The sequence below is a fragment of the Sceloporus undulatus genome, chromosome 6, assembly GCF_019175285.1.
Source record: "Sceloporus undulatus isolate JIND9_A2432 ecotype Alabama chromosome 6, SceUnd_v1.1, whole genome shotgun sequence".
Taxonomy (NCBI): Eukaryota; Metazoa; Chordata; class Lepidosauria; order Squamata; family Phrynosomatidae; genus Sceloporus; species Sceloporus undulatus.
The window spans coordinates 56,930,459-56,945,722 of record NC_056527.1 but is presented as its reverse complement, the minus strand read 5'-3'; the positions used below and the strand labels follow the sequence as shown (position 1 = coordinate 56,945,722).

Here is a 15,264-nt window from a genome sequence, read left to right as displayed (position 1 = left end):
GGCATACGGTCTCAAGCACATGGTCTCAAAATGGCTGCCAAGCAGCTCCTCTCCTTCTCTCTCTGGCCGGACTGATGATTTAGACCTAAACTGTATAGGCTTTTATAAGTCATATCAACCACTTTGAATTTTGCCCAGGAACAGACTGTCAAAAGCTAGTGGATCTCCTGGAGCAAGGGAGCTGTATGATCCCTGTAACCAGCCCAAGTTAACACCTTAGCTGCAGATCTTTTACTGACTGGAGTTTCTGAACTCTCTTCAAAGGGTGCATCAAATACCTCACTAAATTGCAAGCCCCAGGATTTCATAGGATGTAGCCCTGGCAGCTAAATAGGAAACATAGTGCTACGATTGTGCGTAGAGCAAAAGGACTAGTGTTCCATCCCATCTTCAGTCCTGCTCCCTCCCTCCCTCCAGCTTTGTGTTGCTCTACACCAGTGGTCCCCAAACTGTGCTCTTTAAGGGATTTTGGACTTCAGGTCCCAGAATTCCAGACTGTTAGCTAACATGTCTGAGGCTTCTGGGAACTGGAGTCCAAAATCTCTTAAAGGGCACCATTTGGGGACCCTAGGGGCACCTCGATCCTCTCTGAGCTTGGAAGCTAAGCAGGGTCAGCCCTGGTTAGCACTCAAATGGGAGACTGCCAACAAATTCCAGATACTGTGATATTTCAGAGAGGCAGGAACTGATGAAACTATCTTTGAGTATTCCTTGCCTAAGAAAACCTTATGAAATCCATGTGGTTCATAAATCATGTGCTGTGGCATAGTGATTTGAGTGCTCAACTATGACTCTGAAGTCCAGGGTTCAAATCTCAACTCAAGCATGTAAACCTAATGATTGACCTTGGGCAAATCACATTCTCTCCCTTGGAGAGTGGTGGAGTCTCCTTCTTTGGAGGTTGTTAAACAGAGGCTGGATGGCCATCTGTTGCAGCTGGGTGCTTTGATGCTTTGATTGTGTGTTCCTGCATGGCAGAATGGGGTTGGACTGGATGGCACTCCAATTCATATTTCTATGGCTGCATCCACAGTGCAGAAACAATCTGGTTTGACACCACTTTAACTGACCCGCCTCAGTGCTAGGGAATTCTGGGTGTTTGTGGTGGTGCCAGAGCTCTCTGAAAGAGAAGGCTGCATGTCTCACAAAACTAGTTCCCAGAATTCCCTAGCACGGAGCCAAGACAGTTAAAGTGGCATCAAACTGGATTATTTCTGCAGTGTGGATAGGATTTATGATTCTCAGCCTCAGAGGATGGCCATGGCAGGCCCCCTCTAAAGAAACTTGCCAAGATTGGTTTGTCTTAGCATCGCCATAAGTCGGAAACAACTTGAAGGCACACAAGAACAAACCCTAAGTTGATAGGCCATTTGAAGGTACAGAGACAGGCAGACCAGGCAGTGAGGCGTTGGGTGGGCCAGGATGTATTTAGGGTTGCCATAATTGTCCACTATAACCAGGGACAAAATGTGGAACAAATTCTAGACCAAACTGTAGGACAACTGCAGGACAAAACTCAGCCCAAAATGTAGGACATTTAAGGTCCTAATTTTTTTTAAAATGTCCTACATTTTTGGCTGAGTTTTGTCCTGCAGTTGCCTTACAGTTTGGTCTTGAATTTGTCCTACATTTTGTCCCTGGTAATAGTGGACAGTATGGTACATTTTTAATGCTTTATGTGACATTACTGATGGGTGGAAATTGAAATAGTCAACCCTCAACATTTGTGGGTTTGACTTTTGCAGATTCTACTATTTGTGGGTTTGACTATATCCTCTCTACGAATCTCTGCCAGACATTGACCATAGAGTTGTGCTGGAAAACCTAGAGGAATTCCTAGAGTAAACACTAATATCTAGGCATTTGCAGGTCCTCCAGCCTCAACCTCTGGCAGGTGCTGACCATAGAGTTGCACTGGAGGACCTAGAGATTCCTAGAGAGGCTTCCCCTCAGGTAAAACGAATAGTGTTTTCCTTTATTTGTAGTTTTCCCACATTCATGGGGGTCCTTCATTCCTAACCCCAACGAATATGGAGGGACCACTGTAGACGTTATGAGACTCAGGAGTGTTTATTAACAAAGGGCGTTACACAGCGCCAACTCTAGGCCCATAACTACAGGCCTCATGTTGGGGAAGGCAAGGATGGGGTTTCCATAGCAACGGGCCCCAGCTCCTCCTCTCTGTATGTTTGTGCCGGGCGAGGAACATCCGGGAACTTTTGGATAAAACGGAGGCGGGGAGGGGATGCCAAGGAGGAGGAGTCAGTGATTACGTCTCATATCCCCCCCCCCAAGTGTTGTTTGCGACGTCCCAAGCCGTATCCAAGATACTGACAAAGCCAGGTCGGACTAGTCCAAAACACAATCCATGGGGGGGGGGGTTGGAATTGGCTACATTGATTCCCAGAGTCACGAGCAACCTTTTGGAGGAGAAAGAGAGCTGGGCGGGAGGAAGACTGAAGTGCCCCCCAGGCGCGTGCAAAAGCCAGTGGGCGGGGCTCGGCCGTTATACGGTTAACGGTGCAAAGACTCCGCGAGGGAGCAGGTATATTGGTGGCTTTCGGGAAAACGGGGCGGGCGGGCGTGCGTGGTAAGCAAAGTAGTGGCGGGGAGGCGGGCCAATCCCTTGGCAGAAGCGAGAAGCGAGGAAACCAGGACCGAACCAGGCCCTTCGGTCCTGGTTTCCCCGCTTCTCGCTTCTGCCAAGGGATTGGCCCGCTTAGTAGAGCCTGAAGTTAACCGATGCCACCACTTTCCTCTCCTTCGCCCATAAAAACCACACCTACAATCGCATTGGGCATTTTAGCTGCTGCATCACACTCAATGTTCAACTTGTGGTGAACTAAGACTCCTATCTCCCTTTCACACGTAGTCTCCTTAAGCCCCTTTGTGGTACCTAAACTCTCTGCCAGAGAAAGCTAAATGTCTCACAAAACTACAGTTCCCAGAATTCCCTAGCGTTGAGCCAAGGCGGTTGAAGCAGTCCCAGACTGGGATTATTTCTGCAGGGCAGAGAGCCCCTAGAATTCATGCCTTGGGTCCAAGTGAGCCTTTGCTCCAAAACACACTGCAGAAATAACACGGTTTGAGGCTGCTTTAACAGCTAGGAAGTTCTGGGATTTGTAGTTTTGTGTGGCATTTAGCCTTCTCTGTCAAAAAGAGCTCTGCTGCCACAACAGACTACAATTCCCAGGATTCCCTAGCATTGAGCCAGGGCAGTGTGGTCTCAAACCGGACTATTTCTGCATTGTCTTTGGGACCAAAGGTATTATCTCAGCCCTGTAGAAACAATCCAGTTTGACACCGCTTTAACTGCCTTGGCTCAATGCTAAGGAATCCTGGGAATTGTAGTTTATTGTGGCACCAGATTTCTTTCTGATGGAGAAGGCTAAATGTCACACAAAACTGCAAGTCACAGAATTTCCTAGCATTGAGCCAGAGTGGTTAAAGCAGTCTCAGATTTGTTTATTTCTGCCATGTCCTTTGGACCCTTAATAGCTGTGTCAAAGTCAACTATTCCAGTGCTGACTTTGCCCCATTTTTTGCCCTGCTATCCTGGGGTAACTCCAAACAAGCTGCTCAGATGTCTTCCTCACTGCAAAGGAGGACAAGGCACCGCAAAATGTGGGCCATTCAAGAAAAATGTGGGCCATAATGCAATAAAAGCTAAAAAAACTCATATAAATTAGCGCACCTTACTCTCAAAATGGATGACGTTTTGTAATTCCTCCCAGACAGAAGTTTGAAATGTAGGACAGGTCCTGGAGGAAGAGGACACTTGGTCACCCTGCACCGACACTGTAGAACTAATCCAGTTTGTCATCACTTTGAACTGCCGTGGCTCAATGCTAGGGAATTATGGGATTTATAGTTTTGGGAGACATTTAGCCTACTCTGTCAGAGAGCTCTGGTGCCACAATAAACTACAATTCCTGGGATTCCCTAGCAAGGAGTCAGGCAGTTAAAGTGGTCCCAAACTGGATTATTTCTGCAGTGTGTTTTGGACCTTAGTCTTCCCCTCAGAAATGAAAGGGCAAACTGACATCCCTCCATGGTGAAGCCTGTGCTGCCTTTCTCTCTCTGAAGCCACTATCAGAACAGGAATTTTCTAAGAGATAGTGGCTGGCCTGTTTTCAATATTAAAAACTAGACACCAACATAATCCTGTGATAACCTTAACAGATTTATTTCATAATAATACATGATATGCTTACATGTTGCAAGAAAATACGATAAACATACGTACATACGGCTATGAAAACCCACTAGGTGACCTTGAGCAAATCACACTCTCTCAGCCTCAGAGGATGGCAGTGGCAAACCTCACTCTGAACAAACCTTGCGAAGAAAACCCCATGATAGGGTTTCCATAAGTCGGAAATGATTTGAAGGTACACAACAACAAAGAATTGAGTGGGCCATTTAGATTGATGATTCCTGGCATTTTGGTTCCAGAACTGTGAATAAAACTGGACCTCATCTTTAGCCTTTAAGATAATACCCCCTTGTCTGTTACCAGAGTTTTTAGATTTTTGACCTAGGAAATCTGAAACTTATACCTCAGCAGAACTTTGGCCTGTTACAGACTGCCAAAATAAAGCTGCTTCGGGTCTCTTTGGAGGTATGCTGTTTAAATGATGCATGGGTTCTAAGAGTCCGGAGGTCGCGCCAAAGCCACACTCCATTCCTAATCACTGGAGTGCAGCTTTTGGTGCAGCTTCCGGATTCTTAGGATGCATGCATCATTTAAACAGCATACCTCCAAAGAGACCCGAAGCAGCTTTATTTTGGCAGTCTGTAACAGGCCAGTTTTCTATCATTTGGGTTTGAGCTTCTGTCCATGATGATGATCACAAAATTATTTAGTATGTTTCTGACTGCATCTTGGCAACAGATATATTTAAATATGCTGTTGTTTTATAGAGAGTGTATTTTTCAGGGTCTAGATTATTTTTTTATTCTATTTTTAGAGTGGGGAAGATATTTGTTTGATGAATAACAAATAAACAAGGCTCCATTCTCTATGAGACAGCCCTTTAATTCTTTATGACATGTACGGAGCAGTATTAAATGACATGATTGTAGAATCTCCTCCGTTTCCTGAAGGATAGTGGCACCCTGTTAGTTTGGCAGGGAATCAGAAATTTTCAACCCTCTAAGTCCCTCAGTTCTTTATATCACTTGCAGAGCAGTATTAAATGGCATGATTGTAGTATCCCCTTGGTTTTCTGAAGGATGGTAGTACCCTGCTAGTTTGGCAAGGATTCAGAAAATTTCATCCAGCTGGTAAAAAATACCATAAGTACTTGTATTTTCTATCCATGATCCACCACCTCTAAATACATATATATCTGCCCAAATCAATTAATTAGTTGAAGAAGTGGTTTGATTTCTCTTAAACGTCTAAACTATGGCCCCATACAGACAGGCCAAAATAAAGCTGCTTCGGGTCACTTTGTAGGTATGCTGTTTAAATGATGCATGCATCCTAAGAGCCCGGAAGCTGCGCCAAAGCTGCTCTCCAGTCCATAAATATCTAATACAGTGGAGTAAAAGAAGTAGCACCTTAAATTCTCAGATATAGATACCGGTATATCCCCCCCCCCCCCCGGCAATAATTGAATCTTGCCTTTTTTGTATGCATTAATCTGACTGGCTAGCCTGTCTACTGGGTTAGCTGTTATTCTCCACCCCCTGTTAACATGTTGCAATCCTTTCCTCTTTACCAACCGGCATAAAGCCTGGCTGGTGAGAGAGCCCCTTTGAAAGAGTTAACGGTTCCCACAAGAAGAAACCCCAAACTCCATAAAATCTTGCAAAGGCAGGCCAACAGGCACCATGTGGCCATTTGTTGTTGTTGTGTCCTTTCAAGTCATTTCATACTGATGGCAACCCTAAAATGAATTTATCACTGGATTTTCTTGGCAAGATTTGTTCAGAGAGGATTTGCCTTTGTCTTCCTCTCAGGCTGAGAGCATATGATTTGTCCAAATCACCCAGTGGGTTTCCATGACCCAGCAGGGATTCAAACTCTGGTCTCTAGAGTCAGTGTTAAACCACTGCACCATGCGGGCTCTCTAATGAGGCTACTATTGAATGATAAATGCTGGGGGATATGTCTGTTAGGAGTACAGCTGACATTTGTTCTTCCAGCTCACACCACAGTTTACCTTGGTAAAGCCTGGGACCAAAAAGGACATGTGGCAACCCTAGCTAACACTTTTTTCCTGATCAAAGATGTAGCATGTAAAATGTTATTGTTTTCTCTATTGCATACATTGTAATCACTTTACTGAACATTTAAAGTTACATGGCGCAGACCTTTTTTAAAAATAGTATAAATTCTTGATGTATTTACCGTAGAAACACTTTCTGTCTTGCAGGTGATGTTAAATGGTTGTACACTGATATATCTGATACGACATACATTGTCATGGAAAACTTTATTTTATATGAAGAAATTGGAAGGGGGAGCAAGACAGTTGTCTATAAAGGCAGAAGAAAAGGAACAATACACTTTGTTGCTATTTTATGCAGTGATAAATGCAAAAGAGCTGAAATTACAAATTGGGTAAGGATTACATTTATTGTTTTACAAAGAGATGTACACATACAATTTATGCAGGGGCATATTTTCAGATGCACATTTTTATCTGAAATGTGCATTTCACAACATGCAATGAAACAGTGCACATTCAGTATTGAGTATGGGAAACGCCTTTAATTTAAAAGGATTTTCTTGTAGGTTTCAGGCATTCGTGTTCTGGACATGTTCCTTCAGAGAGGCTCCCTATGCTAATTAGATTGCTATGATCTGCAGCAATTGTTGGAAATACTTTTGAAACCTTTCAGACTTGGATTAATCCTCAGTGATTATTGGATCAGTTATCTTGTGTTTTTTAATCTTCTGACCCATCCTTGCTTATGTACTTACATACAACAGGCAAGGTAAGAAGCAACCCCCAGAATCCCTTACTGAGCATGCACGAAGAACAAAATAGAAAAGGAAGGCAGATTAGCCTGCCTCACCAGATATACTGACATGTTAAAAAAAATAGATCTATAAGTTTTGCCAGGAAATCATAAGAAAAGTGAATGCAGTTAAAAAGATTTTTTTTAGTAATCCCAGGATGCATTTTGGAAGACATTTTCATGTGATCTCTACAAGATTCAAAAGTCCATAATGTTAATTTTTAATGAAAAGTTTGCTGAAATATGTAGACCTACTGTTCTTTTCTGTGGTGCTTTTATTCTGTGATCATATCCCCAGTCTTACCAATTTATTTCTGCCAAAGTTTCTTTTAAAGCATGGGAACACATCTACTTTTAAAATTGAGATATACATGTATTGTTAATATGTTCCTTAAATATAAGCTTTAAAATAAGTCAAATCCTTTACAGTATTAATGCTGTTTTCTTTTCTTTCTCCGTATATGAGAAGGATTTCTCTCTATTCAGTCCTTTTTGGAACAGACATGCCTTTAATTCATGAGATTGAATATGTTCTTAGTTAAGAGTGTGTAGGTTGAAATCATCAGGGCCTGTTACTCGTAATTTATGTTGGTGTGAAGTCAAAGGTTTTCACGGCCAGCATCCATTGTTTTCTCAGGGTTTTTTGGGCTATGCAGCCATGTTCTGGAAGAGCTTATTTCTGACATTTTGCCAGCAACCATGGCTGGCATGTTCAGAAAATGCTGGCATGAAAGTACAGTGGTCCCTTGGTTTATGTGGGGTCCAGACCTCCCCCCCCCCCGTGTAAGCCAAAAAAACACGTACGCTCGAGTCCCATTCGATTGAATGGGGCTTGTGCTCATGCCATGGAAGAGTGTGCACACCGCAGGCACACATGCCATTCACTCCCATCGCACAGCTTCTGTGTAAGCTGGAAGCTGCATATGGGGCAACTGCCTACAGCGCGGGCGCACTGTAAGTGGGATATATATACTATGTGACCCTGGGCTGAGATGAAGTGATTTATATGTTAATCTGTGTGTTGGTCTGTTGTTGAATGGCAAGGCCTCAGGGTGGGAGTTTGCCAGCCACAGATGCTGGCTAAACGTCAGGAATAAACTTTTCCAGAACATGGCCACATAGGCCCAAAACCCACAAAACTATTATGTTGTTGTGTTCCAAATATAACTAAATCTGGGTCTAGATCTTATCCTTGAAGAGCAATTCTTCTTCCATTTTTTGACTGAGCCCAAACCATCCCATATGTGTTGATAATGTGTTGCAGGTGCGCCTTACTCATGAAATTAGGCACAAGAACATAGTAACATTTCATGAATGGTATGAAACAAGCAATCACCTCTGGCTTGTAGTGGAATTATGCACAGGTAAGATACTTTTAAGCCAAATATAAAGTGACTGCTCCTTAGCATAGCCTTAGAATTAATTGTTCTTTGAAGTAATAGTTCAGGGAGGTACCTGAAGTAGTTGATGGATGGAGTCCAAAACTTTACTAAAGTCTTCGTTTTGGTGTCATTAGATGCCATATTTGGTGACCTTATGATCAAGCATATTTTGTTTAGCATAAGGGTGGGTATTGTGTGATGCTTCAGATGTTGTTGGAGTACTACACACACAAGGGCTAGTCAGTATAACTAGTAGTGATGAAAGTTGTGAATTACAGTCCACCAACATTTGAAGGATCATATTATTCTTACCTCTGGTTGACATAACAAAGAGATAAAGTTATGTGGGCAATCCTCTATCTTCTTTAAAGCAACTTTAGACTTACAAAATTAATTTCATAGTTTTTAAATCAAGGCTGATTTACTTTGTCAGAGGAAGCTGCTGCATTCTTCACTCTGGTGAAGTATAATTTGATTTAAGAGGGGGCCACCTGCTGGCCAGATGTCAGTCCTGGTTGGACCTCCTTGGGATCAGGATGTGCAAGGTGAACAGTGATGGCATGGCATGGCTGACAAGCGGTGGCACAGCAAGAGCAGTGGCAGCATGGCGCAAACAATGGTGGCATGGCATGAACAGTGGTGGTGGCATGGTATGAGCTGCTGCACAGCATATGAATGGTGACAGTGGCACAGCAGAAATGGGGGCAGCTGAGCTAGTCACTGGAGCCCTCATCAGGGGTGTAACAGATGCTGTTCTTTTCCCCCTTTAGGGTGTCACCTCCCTTTTCCCCAGGTCTCCCAGGGCTAGTAATTCATAAGGTGATGGTACTGGCCCCCAGGTACCTACACAGAGTGTTAGACTCATGTGCCCCCCACCCCCTTCCTAGTCTTCAGCCACTGTTCATGTGGCTGGGCAGTTTGGCTCCCTGCATTTTCCATGCCGTCTCTCTCTTCAGACTCCAGCCACTCTCCCTGCATTTCCCTCCACTTGCATTTATATTTATATTAACCTGTAGGATTATAAAATGGCCAGTGTGGTGTAGTGGTTTGAGTACTGCTCTACAACTTTGGAAACCAGGGTTTGATTCCCAGCTTGGCCACAAAACCCACTGGGTGATGTTGGGCAAATTATATGCTCTCAATCTTGGGAAGGCAATGGCAAACCTCCTCTGAACAAATCTTGCCAAGAAAACCTCATGATAGATTTGCCTTAGGGTCACCAACAAACCAAAGAAGGACCAGTATGTTGAAGGTAGGCTAGGCAACCTAGGATGTCTTGTTCTGACCTGATAACTGCTAGGGGCTAGAGGAGGGGTAATAGGTCTAGTTCTTGACCACTGCAAGCTGACCTCTCACTAATGACTAGCAAGGCCAGTGTGCTGGCTGTAAGCTTATTGGTTGAGAAGGTTGATTGTCTGGAATTCCAGGGCTTGGCAAGTGGTTGCCTCACCAGTGGGATCAGGTGGCTCTGTCCCTGAGGCCCAGCAAGGCCAGGCAAAGAAAATTCATTTGGAGTGCAGAAAGCTACATAAAGACAAATGTAAATATAAAGGTATACACAGCATTATAGAGGTCACTTAGTTGAAATTCTATTTAAAAATCATGATTAATTATCCATAAATAGGTGGATCACTAGAAGTGGTAATTGCTCAAGATGAACACTTACCTGAAGATATTATAAGAGAGTTTGGAATTGATTTGCTTGCTGGACTTCATCATATTCATGAACTTGGAATTCTCTTTTGCGACCTTACACCAGGAAAGGTAAGAGAGAATATATTTTGCAGTGACACATGATTTGTAGAAATCATTAACAGATTTTTAAGTATTTTTTTATCATTAACACTATTCCACATTCCGAACTGATATTGATTACAGATTCTTCTGGAAGGGCCTGGCACTTTGAAGTTCAGTAACTTCTGTTTGGCTAAAGCAGAAGGTGAAAACCTGGAAGAATTTTTTGCTTTAATTGGAACAGAGGAACAGCAAGATGATAGTGGTGAAAGCGGAGGACAAACACTCAAAAGCAGACTTAGAGGTACTTTGCTAACAGCTGGAACAGTAATTTAATTAAAATTATATAAAACCTGAAATGGTGGGTAGTAGAGAGAGGGAGGAGAGAGAGTTCAATGGCCATTTCATTGAAAGCAGTATTACTATATTGGCAGAAATGATGAATATGAAACTAAACAGAATGGAGAAATAGAATGGTTCCCAGTTGACAAGGGGGTCAGACAAGGCTGCATCCTTTCACTCTACCTATTCAACTTATACGCAGAAAGCATTAGAAAAAGAACAGGCTTGGACACAAGAAGAAGGAGTGAAAATAGGAAGTAATATAAACAATATAATATATGAAGACAAAATCATACTACTAGCAGAAAACATCATAGACCTAGAACAACAGCTAAGGAAAATCAAAGATGAAAGTGCAAAATCAGGCTTACTGTTGAACATAAAGAAAACAAAAATAATGACCATGGAGGAGCTACACAGATGGAATCAAGACAATGAGGAAACAGAAATTGTAAAAGAATTCCCATATCTTGGCTCAAACATTGATCAGAATAGGGACTGCAGTCAAGAAATCAGAACTCTAAGAATGGGGTGGGCGACTGTGAAGGAACTGGAGGAGCTCCTAAAAAGCAAAGATACAAACTGACCATGAAAGTTAGAATAGTACATGCCATTATATTCCCTATCACTATGTATGGATGTGAGAGCTGGACAGTTAAGAAAGTGGTTAAGAAGAAATTTCATTTGAGATGTGATGCTGGAGAAAAGTACTGAGGATACCATGGACAGCCAAAAAGGCAAACAAATGGGTTCTGGAACAGATAAAGCCTGAAATCTCCCTGGAGGCCAAGATAATTAAACTAAGGCTGTTGTACTTTGGCTACATCATGAGGAGGCATGACTCACTGGAAAAAACGATAACATTAGGAAAGGTGGGGGGAAGTAAAAAAAAGAGGAAGGCTGCATGCTAGATGGATGGATTCTATCAAGGAGGTCATGGGTATGAATTTACAGGAACTAAGCAGAGACGTGGAGGTTAGGGAGTCCTGGAAATGTCTCATCCACAGGGTAGCCATGAGTTGAGATCAACTCCATGGTGATTAACAACACCAACATGGAGCCAAGCCAAGAAGTTACCATTTAAAATGATCTGGTGCAATTACATAGCTCCTGTTGGACTGGGAGTAGTATTGCCTCAGTGTTGACAGTGAATGGAGACTGTTTTCTGCCTCTGCTTTTACCCCAGCCTCTACTCTGTCCTTCTATACTATGTGCTTTGGTGAAAGCAAGGAGCCAGCTGACTTAAATTCAGATTTTTGTCTAAATCACCACATAGTTATACAAAAATTAATAAATGGTGAAGTTGGTGCAGGTGTTCCCATCTGAACCTTCAAGCTTCTCCTTGGCCTCTCTTCTTTTCTACAGTATACGTATGGTTGTTTCCTTGATGTAAGGAGCTGTAGCACAAGGGCAAGGCATGAGTTGATCACTTGGGAAAAACTGAAGGGATGTGATTTGTGGACAATGTATGTGGAGTTTTAATCAGCATTCTTGGGGCCTTCACAGCAAATGGGGGCATGTGAATTCCAACTGTCAGAGGATGCATTTCCCCGAAGTCACTACTGGCAAACCATTTCTCCTCTCCCCACCTCCCACATCCACTTGGGAAAAACAGAACTAATAAAATCAGTAATAATACTGGTTTTAGGATTGGACAAGAAGTTGGTTTATGACTGAATTGTTAGTGACTTGTAAAGTTGAATCTATTCCAGAACCAGAGCAAACCAGATTTCATGGTTTTATTTTGCAGGTTCGCCTAGATACATTGCACCAGAAGTGATCAAGGGAAACGACTTCTCTATAGCCAGTGATCTCTGGTCATTGGGCTGTTTGCTATATGAAATGTTTTCAGGTATCATGACAATTAGTATTATATTACACTTAGAGGGAAACATTATGTAATAAGTTTCTATCTTTTATGGTGGAGATCTTGAAAGATCTTTTTTTTGAGTAAACTCACAGTGCAAACATATTGTTGCAAACAAATTTATTAAATTACTATTTTGGAGCTTATTCAAATCTTGCTTAATTTTCAATAACCATATGTTATATTTATAGGAAAACCACCATTCTGCTCCGAAAGCATTACCGAATTAACAGAACAGATTTTAAATGAAGATCCTTTTCCACTTTTACAGCAAGGTGTGTTTCAAGGATAAGCAATTTAATTATGTCTTGTAAAAAAAGTCTAAAAATGTATGAAGTGGAAGAAAATATATATGTCTCTTCTCACTTATCATTGAAGGCCAGCTCTGCACCTGTACATGTGTGCTAATTCTCTTTGCTCTGTGCTTATTAATAAAACTGATAGCTGAATCAGAATGATAGAAGGTATCATTCCCTCTTAATTTTGATGAAATCAAGCTTGCTGCCATACCACTGACAGTTTGTGGGAGCTCTCTCATCATGCCTTTTTGTTCCGTAACACATGGAAGAAAGCAAATACCAGGAGTCATTTCCATAGTTGCATATCTTGCCTTCTTGCAGGTATCAACACAAGCAGTCGCTATCTTAATTCTATACTTTACATCTTTAAGGGGGTAATAAAGTTTGAAAGTGTATTATTGTTTTTAGCCTGTTTGTTCTTAAATATATGTATTCTTGCTACTTACAGGATCAGCAGTTCCAAAACCATCTTCAGACTTCCTTAATTTGCTTGTCTCTCTGCTTCAAAAGGATCCCCAGGAGAGGTAAACTGATGATTTGATGATGTAGCAATGTACATTAACTGATTTTTTTCCTTTCAAATAACTGGTAATTTGTGGCATTTGTACAGCATTTATACATCAATCTTATCATTTTCCTTATTGTGGTATGTTTAAAGATTGACCTGGACAGAATTGTTGCAACATCCTTTCTGGAAACATGCTTTTGTTCAGATTGCCAACAAATCTATCTCTGGACCAGACACCAACTCCAGGTATATTGAATTCATTTCATTTTAAAATTTGAAAGTTGTTGTCTAAGAAATGTAATGTAGTATATGCTTTCACGAGCTAGAGCCCATTTCATCACATGCATACATGAAAGCTTATGCCACAATGAATTTGCTAGCTTTTAGGATGCCACCTTATATTTTCTGTTACAAACTAACATAAGGGTGAAATAGACTGGCAGTTTGGAGCAGCGCTCCAACCACAATTGAGGCCCAATCGGCTGGGGACTGTGGTGACCAGACAGCCTGCTCTCAAATCGGCTGAGGGTCAGTGTCATTATCCCAAATCAGCCATTGGCAGGAGTGGTTTTTTTACCGCTCCCTTTGGCAGTGGCTTTGGGCCGCCTTTTGCCTGTTTTGGGCCTTAGTTACACATCTTTGCCTTGGGCTGCAATCCTCTTTTTATAGAGGAAGCTTTCCTGTGACTGAGTAGCATGTGTCATTATAATGGAAGGGGAGAAAATCTGTGTCAAAAATCATGAAATATTATGGGTTTTATGTTTTGCAACCACTCTTTTGAACTGTTCAAATACATAAGCCATGCTAGTCTGGAAAATCAGTATGCAAAGGGATCTTGTAGCATCTTTGAAACTAACTGAAAGAAAGAAGTTGGTAGCATGAGCTTTCGTAGACTTGAACTATGACTTTTCATATGACTTTTTTGTAGACATTTGAACCATGTCACTTGCTCTGGTCCCGCAAACTCCTCTTTATGCAGTTTATTCTATTTGAAATCATTGGAAATTAACCAACTAACATAGCCTGGGTCCAACCTTGTTGTGTATCACTATAACACTGGATATCCCTGCAATATTAAATTTTGACCTGTTGTAGAAATCAATGTTAATTTTATTATTTTTATATAAGGAGCAAATTCTGTTGTAGGCAGTGTCTTTAAGGTAGTTTCTGCTAGTTGTTTTCAAAACTGTTTTAGTGTTGTGAATTCTTAGCTTACTAAGAATTCTGCTAAATTATGCTTGATATGCAGACAGATCTCTTGATTATTTGTGCTTTATATATCCCTAATATGTGATCTCTAAATAAAGTTATTTTTGAAATCATGTTCCAGTTGTTCAAAGTTTTGACCTAAATAGAGTACAGTGAAAGCTGCATTAACTTCAAAGAGAATGTCGTTTTCTGTTTGTTTGTTTGAACAACAGTGGAAATATTGAGCTATTTGTAGCTGGACAGTCTGAGGATCAGTTGGAGAGTGAAAAAACACCAGATGTTTCATCACCAGGAACATCAAATAAACAACTTAACAGATCTTTCAAGATGGGTGAGATTACAGTTTGATCTTATGTATTGCTCTAGCATGAAATTTAATAAAATAACTATTTGAAACATTACATTCCTACAGTTCAGGTTGGTGAATGTGTTATATTTTATTTGACAGAAAAGCCAGAGGCATTACGTCCTAAAAGCGCTGTTGATGGTGAATCAAATGAATCTATATTTCTTCTCAGGTATGAATAAAGAATTTTCTAACACTTTGAAGGCATTTGTGGAAATTAAACTTATCTGAAGATGGAAAAGTGATTTATGTCACAAATTTTTAGTGAGAGTGAGCAGTGGACAGGGAAGTCTTTCAAAGAACCAGCTTCTTTATAGGATGTGCTGACTATACACTTATTTCAAAAGCATCACACATTAGAATATTGAAACCCTTAGAAGTGTGAGTATGAAAATCATGTTTGAATCATTATTTTGAAGAATCACAATTCTAGTCATGTAGAAATGTTTAAGAATTAACAGGCCTTTAAAAAAGTAGGGATAGCACAAATTTTAAGAAAATCCAGCCTTAATGGATTTGGATTATGAATTATAGTAATGTAGAGGGTTCAGATTATAGAAAATACCAGGATTAATTGACATTAAAGTATCTGCTTTATTTGTCTG

The 15,264-nt window shown here is 41.2% G+C and overlaps 1 protein-coding gene across 5 annotated transcripts in view; it reads left to right on the top strand.

Moving 5' to 3' along the window:
• Nucleotides 1–1,292: 1,292 nt before the first annotated feature.
• Nucleotides 1,293–15,264, top strand: part of ULK4 (unc-51 like kinase 4) — a 195,055-nt gene continuing 181,083 nt past the window's right edge. For 2 of the 5 annotated variants that reach the window (XM_042477190.1, XM_042477195.1), the window contains exons 1-11: nt 2,388–2,545; nt 6,384–6,571; nt 8,237–8,336; nt 9,979–10,118; nt 10,233–10,392; nt 12,181–12,282; nt 12,489–12,572; nt 13,045–13,120; nt 13,255–13,350; nt 14,526–14,644; nt 14,762–14,831. In XM_042477190.1, the coding sequence (XP_042333124.1) occupies nt 6,434–6,571; nt 8,237–8,336; nt 9,979–10,118; nt 10,233–10,392; nt 12,181–12,282; nt 12,489–12,572; nt 13,045–13,120; nt 13,255–13,350; nt 14,526–14,644; nt 14,762–14,831 (1,085 nt within the window). In that variant the 5' untranslated portion in view covers nt 2,388–2,545; nt 6,384–6,433. Of the gene's footprint in view, nt 1,377–2,271; nt 2,344–2,387; nt 2,546–6,383; nt 6,572–6,745; nt 6,949–8,236; nt 8,337–9,978; nt 10,119–10,232; nt 10,393–12,180; nt 12,283–12,488; nt 12,573–13,044; nt 13,121–13,254; nt 13,351–14,525; nt 14,645–14,761; nt 14,832–15,264 lie in introns of those variants that run through there. The other 3 variants (XM_042477193.1, XM_042477191.1, XM_042477194.1) reach the window with 3 other exon arrangements.